Here is a 7,040-nt window from a genome sequence, read left to right on the forward strand (position 1 = left end):
ATTGATTTACACTTAGTATTGGCATGTCCTTATTAAATTCAGTAATACTACTTTTTGACTCCACAGTCCACTGACGTAGTACAGCAACGAGGAAGCTAATAGCCTGTTGGGGTTCAGGGCAATCAGGTTCTACTAAAATGTTGGCCACACTAGCGTCCAAGTTGCAGTAATACCATGTACTAGGAAAGTACTTTGCTTTGTTCAACAATGCCAGTTTACTAGGAAAGGACATTTTTTAGCAGCAACACCTAGGATTCCAACCATTGATTTTGAGATTGTTGAACTGTGTGGATGCATGGTAACTACTGAATCAACTAAGCAGGTGGTTTGTGGTTGAATGTAGTTCACAATGATACGTACATGAATCAGGTGTGATTGTCATTGGCCATTTATACAAAAGGAGTAAGATAACGCATGTATGCTGTGACAACATGCAATGGGGCTGCAGAAAAAAAATTTAAAACTCAAATTCATGGTATTTCTCAAGTCAGGCAATGTCGCATACGACTTGTTTACCACTTCCGTGTGACTGAGAATGTTCTAGAACCGTACTGTGTCTGGGTGGAATTTTTAGAAGTTGGTTGAATAGGTAATAGGGCACTGTAGAAGGTAATGGAACATTCTAGAAATTTGTAGTAAGTTCCAGACTCATTATGTATGCTGATGTAATGGTCTATTTATAGACAGTGTGGGTATATATAGGGGAGTTGTTCAGCACTGAGTTCAGATCGGAGATCTCGTTGAATTGTATTGGAGTTTAAGCTTCTAGTTATTGGAGTAGTGGAGTTTTACCGCGTTATTGTACTTGATGTTTGCAGAGTATAATAATACCAGTACCAGTTGAAACCTCATCTGTTGGCTCAGTGTTCGTATTTTATCATCGCCGCCAGGGACGTCTTTTTGTTACTGTTGCCATTTTGGTATTTGAACCATCACACCTGTACTATACCAATTACGGTAATATTACGTTGCGTGTGACAGGCAACTCAGAAGCTTAAGGTAGTTCGCAGCCTGTTTTGGTTCATAGAGTTTCAGACGTTTATTAGAACCTCAACCCCAAATGAGCTGTTGACTACTGTTAGCATCCTCATAGCTGTGCTTTAACCCTCATCTGGTCAAGTCAATGTCAAAATATTTGTGGCTCGCAGGATAAGGGATAAAGTGCAGTGGTCATGCATACGCACATGTCCTTTAACTATTAGTAAATATAAATAGACACAAAAATAAACCCACAACTTCAGTATATCAGCATTAATTTTTAATTTTTCACAAAAAAGTTGTACAATTGCAATTAAAATATTTTGCATTCCATGAAGGAATACTATCTTTAGAATCAACCAGTAATTTGAGTTTTAGTCAGGCAACAATAAACTATTTTAAAGCGCCACATGGTAAAAATACAGATGATCACATGTAACTATTAGCGCACACCAAAAACAGAATAAAGCAAATACAGTCAGAGTCGCATAGATGATGGATGAGCTTGATTTCCTGAGTACACCAAATACTGGATTTTCAAACCTGACAATATATTACAAGATTTCCAATATGGCACCTACAACAATAAAACAAATACATATGATATGATACAGTATTTACTCCATTAGTAGCGCATATGTTTATGTAAATTACATTGTAATTAGGTGTTTCTATGGCCAAAAGTAGTAATAATTTTAATGTTGTTTAATGTTTATACATACTTCTATTAGAAATGTGGTAGCATTTCACTGCATAAAGCTTTCACAATAAAAAAAAAAAATTGCGGGGGGGGGGGGGGGGGGGGGGCTACACAAGCTTAAAAACGTATTCACATGAATCAGTATTGATAAAGCACAATTCTAAACAAACAAAATACCACTTTTATAGGTTTACTCCATGAAAATCAAACCAGGGTTTTTTGCAGCGCCCTGATACTCTTGGCTGGCGCCCTCTTATCGATTGAACTTTCAAGTCATAAATATATTTCTTAAACCGCACACTTCCAGACAACATGAAATCTTTCTCAAATATATTTTCTCTTTTCTCTGTGAAAACTTCCCAGCAACACCAGTTGACAATGTGGCTGGATACCAAATACACTAAAAAATACACATCCAAAAATATTTCAATGGCGATAGATACATCACTAAAATGGCCCAGAAACCTTTCGATATACCGATATCCACTCCTTTGCCTTGTGTGCTCCCTCTTGTTATTTTTTTCTAGAAAAACCCCTGCAACTATTATGCAAACTAGGAGAATGAATGGTGGATATATATACCTCTACTTGTTAATAAGCAGGTTTATCTAGACCCAATTCCTCTGGTGTACTGATCCCAAGTTCCTCTAAAGCTGGTTTGATTTCTTGTATAACGTATGGATATATCACAGATGCGCTTACTCCTCCCTTGAACTGTACATGTAAGAGAACACAACACATTTACCAGACATATTTCTGTAACATGGTCTACATACAACAAGAAAGCCATAAGCACTGGTTGAATGTCCATCTCTACAATGGTGTTCCAGATATAATATTTATGCAATTTTAATTAGGTTAAAATTGACACTACAAAATTCTGGATACTTTACCTTTTGTTTCTAAGTGTGATAGATGTCACTCATTTTTCATTGGCTACAATACCTTGATCCAAATTTTTTTTATGAAAATATTAAGTTTAAAATAAGTGAATGGTGACAGAAGTTGACTCTGTTGCTCAGAGGATTAATGTAAATCTGTAAGAACATTAGGTTCCTTATTTTAAGGTATAGATGCAGGTTCTTGGGCACTCTGAGTATTTATTTTTTTTTCGCTTTTTCTTACCCAGACAGTCTTGGCTAGATAGTGTTAAAATTTCGGAGCATTATCAATGCTGGAACATACTCTATCGATTTTTAAATATAGGGAATCGAGACACGCGTATGTGATTAAAAGTCCCGAAATTTTGTTTACGTTGTTCTTTGATTGACAAGTCACTGTTGATGTTATATGCAAATGAGTTGCTGGCCTCAGTTACGGTGCGGCGATGTGTAACTTCCTGTCTGCGAGTTACTAGTTACTAGTCTGAGGTTTAACTTACCTATCAACTAGTCTCGCAAACAACAAAAAAACAAACAGACAAGACGTAGACGCTTCCAGCATGCAAGCTGAATGAACCAAACATGCAGTTGTAAATGATAAGTAAACTTTTTACCCTTATCTCGCAATATGTCGACAACTTCTAGGCTGGCAGCTTCCAGTGGTGTACTGTTAAATGTATTTTTTTTTCACACATTTTTTTCTCCGAAGGCATTATACAACTGACTAATTATACATTTTTCGTTTCGCTGTAACAATCACCATGCGGATAGCATTGTGATGCAATGGATAATAACCATTGCTGTGCTGTCATCAATAACTAACTTTTCAGTGGCAAAATACACAAACTTAAAATGCTGGGTTAATTAAAAATAAAAAAATATCCCGGAAATTACAGAAACATCGGCAACGAGATGCTGTTTTTAAACACTGCGGAAAAATCATGCACTCTGCGATGCCATCTTGGTTATTTTAATCGGAAACCCCCTTGTCAACTAGCATGCATCTGTAGCGATGTCGCAAAGTACGTTGTATGGCTGGTACTGAGGCACTCTATGAATGAGGTATTTCCAGAGGTCAGGGTTCGTTTTAATTGTTATCGACCCGTCTTGTCTGCTCGTAGTTGAATGACACCTGTTTCGATTTACAATAGTTGTCTTCCATTTTGACTTTTTCTCACCGGCGTTTGAACGATTGGGTACTAAAACTGCGAATAGCCGTTGTGTAGCAAAACATTACGGCCCATTTCAACCTGGCCGTCTAACTTCACACGGTCCATTTCGCCGGAGATTGTGAAAAACTGCGTCATACAGAGTATTTTTTTAAAGGTTTGAGGAAAGGTAAATTTAGATTCAACCCACCCAATGGCGAACGCAATGTTTATATAACTGTATGAATATCTCATCGGCTTTACGTAATCCATTGTGCCCCTCCCTAAGTGGAAATGATAACACAACACCATGACAGTTTTCACGCAAGGTTTTGACTCAGAGGACGATTTTACGTCCGTTTCCCTCGGTATTGTAAATATTTTTATTCTATTTTTTTATCTCACGATTGAACATTAGCGAGCGTCGGTGTATGATGGATTTTGTATATCAGCATTAACGATTAACGTCACTTTCATAAAACTGGAATTATCTCCGTTTGTGTTTTCTAGTTGGTCAGAGAGATTGAAAATTAATTAGCTCCCACAGTTTTTGGCAGTTTGTCTTGACATTTTCACAATATTTTGACAACATCTCTACGAACAAAATGACGTCTGGGCTTATTTTTAAAGCTTTGGATTCTCGGACAATGACATTCGAAGTGTGAAATACTGACCGGGATTGAATATACGGCACACATCCTGCTTGACAACTTTGTAACATAAAAACAAAACAAACTATATATACGCCTGGATGCCCATATGTTATTAAACAACTGATAAACGTTGTGTGAAAGTTTCACTCAAAATAAACAAGAATTGTGCTATTTAGATTTGAACTTCCATGGTAAACTGAAAAACACAAGTGGAGATAAAGGCTAATTTGCATAACCATTCTCTCAGTAAGAAGTTTGCTAATGCTAATAATTAAAATGGCTGTAACAGTTCCAAATTTAAACCTATAATCATTTTGTAAAAAGTTAAATATAGTGCATAATATGGAGATCCCGTCATTACTTTTTTTCACCATGTTTCTTTTTGATCATTTATGTACAGCCTTGCTAAATCTTGCTAAGCATTCAAAAGAGAGAATGTTTGTACCTGTTTTCTATATTTTAACATCATCTTTTGAGTATGTTCCACTATTCATAATGTTGCGAAATTTTAACAGTCTATAGCCAAGATTGTTTGAATAGAAAAAGCAAAAAAAAGTAAATTCACTCCCAAGTGCCCACGAGCCTGCATCTATACCTTAACCTAAAAAAACTACAGCACACTATTTCTAATGTTTCTTAAACAAAACACCAGGTATACCGTGGTGCAGCACCAAATTCAAAGTTTCTCTATTGTAAGTGCACACCATGGATGGTACCAATGGTGTATTAGGTGGCATTGATTTCACAGTACAGTGCAGCGTTCTCCCCAGGGAATTATAGAGTAGAGTTCCCAACAAACAATAGAACTAATTTATGAGCAAAATAGAAGTAATTAACATAGTCTATTATTATGTAGACTAGCCAATACCGATATTTCAATTTTCTGGGGAGAACACTGGAATGTGCCACTGATATCATAAATGTTACAACAAATAATACCTTAACAGCTTCCAGTAAACGTATTGCCATTGCACTATCATTGAGTCGACGACAGGCTTTCAAGGCAGCAATAATAATCTTGGGTTCTGGGACACAATCATGACCATGGAGTTCATTCAGTCCTCTACGAAGCTCCCAATCATCAATATCTGGTTTGTTGAAATATGCTTCCCATCTGGCATCAAATTGCTCATCTGTTTCATCTGGATTTTCTGAAAAGTTTCTCACACTAGCAATAGCTAAAAATAAAAGATAATATTCTTGATTAATTTTAATTCCTTTGTTGCGTTTCCATGGTCAACAGTCACCCAGTCAATACATCTACAATGAAAGCTTGATATGATGGCATGTTGCATCTTCTGATTGGCACAGACAATAATGCCAGCCACCTCACATCACCCAACTGCAGAAGATATTTTTTTTTTGAATAAAAAACAACAAAATTGAGATTTTTTATTTAAATTGCATTTCAAAAAGTTTGTTCAGCAAGATGTGGCTAATAATCCAGCCTAACTATCACTGTGTCGCAGGAATTCCTCCCATCCTGTAAAAGCTGCCATGGTCAATTGTTTCCCAACCCCCAGCTTTTAAAAAACATTCACTCATTTTTAACTGAATTTCTGAAAAGTTTTCAACTAGGGTGCCATCATGAAAGTTGCATGTTTTAACCTGCTCTATCGAATGAAGGAAACTTGAATTTACCCCACCCCTCCCTGGGGTATGGTGGGCTGCATCTCAAATTTATCTAAATGTTGCTTAATACTGCTTTATGCAAAATCCTTACAACATACAGACCTACTGTTCTACCCATGTAAATGACTGAGAAAAACAGTTTATGTGCGTAATAATAATGCAAAAATATGATTATTAATTTTGGTTTTATCATATCAGTAATGTCTTGTTTCCTGAAAGGCTGGTATGGTAACCTTATTTCAGTGATCAAGCACGGTAAAACAGCCATGCTTAAGTCTGGAGAGAACAGTACAAGCAAAACATAACCCCATGCCTAATTTTTCTTCCAAAAGTAGTGCAAGGTAAATCATAGTGATTGTTATTACATCTTCTCGATTGCAGATAAGATTAATTTTCCACTGGCCCTCAAATTCGGGGTTACTCAGATATCCCCAGAGTCACACTATAATATGGGATACAAAAATAGAACGAATTGGTGATTAATATGAATTGTTATGAAAACTAACTAGTACCCACACAATTAAGAAGGAGAACACAAATTCAGGGAATAAAACTCTACCCACAATTAACATTGCAGGTTGAAAGTCACGCACGCCACACGCCGTCCGACAGTTGGCACAACCATGAAATGAATAATATGATAAAATCAACTACAAAACATACCAAGTGACTGCTTGTTGAGTCTCTGTGTTACAATGGGCCTAACTGCTGTTGAAAATCGACGAAATGCCAACCTAAACATGCTGAAATGTAGATTGTACTATATTACGTGCCAACAAACTCTTTTATGACCTAAAATGGCGTCGGGGTAAGAAGGCCGGCATATCCCATAATGCATGTCGGATATCCAGCACTGGGGGCGGTGTTCCGATTCCTGACAATTTTGAAGCAAATCATATTCGGATTTCTAGTCGAGTTCGTTTTGAATTCTCAAACACATTAGACCCGTCGGTCGGATCGACAAAAACGTTACCTGTAAACCCGACCGAGACCTGCGTTATTGATAATAAACAAAGTTTTCGTGTTTCCACCAGACAAGTGGAATACT

General features: G+C 36.9%; 1 protein-coding gene across 1 annotated transcript; it reads right to left on the minus strand.

Moving 5' to 3' along the window:
- Nucleotides 1-1,236: 1,236 nt before the first annotated feature.
- Nucleotides 1,237-6,817, minus strand: LOC100374567 (cytochrome c oxidase subunit 5A, mitochondrial-like). Its single transcript, XM_002733168.4, has 4 exons — nucleotides 6,656-6,817; nucleotides 5,300-5,538; nucleotides 2,261-2,392; nucleotides 1,237-1,555 (listed from the first exon to the last, which is right to left on the minus strand). Exons 1-3 carry the CDS (start codon nucleotides 6,732-6,734, stop codon nucleotides 2,270-2,272), a joined length of 441 nt encoding a protein of 146 aa, XP_002733214.1. The 5' UTR covers nucleotides 6,735-6,817; the 3' UTR covers nucleotides 1,237-1,555; nucleotides 2,261-2,269.
- Nucleotides 6,818-7,040: the final 223 nt, after the last annotated feature.

This window comes from Saccoglossus kowalevskii, chromosome 13 (genome assembly GCF_978046115.1).
Source record: "Saccoglossus kowalevskii chromosome 13, keSacKowa6.1, whole genome shotgun sequence".
Taxonomy (NCBI): domain Eukaryota; kingdom Metazoa; phylum Hemichordata; class Enteropneusta; family Harrimaniidae; genus Saccoglossus; species Saccoglossus kowalevskii.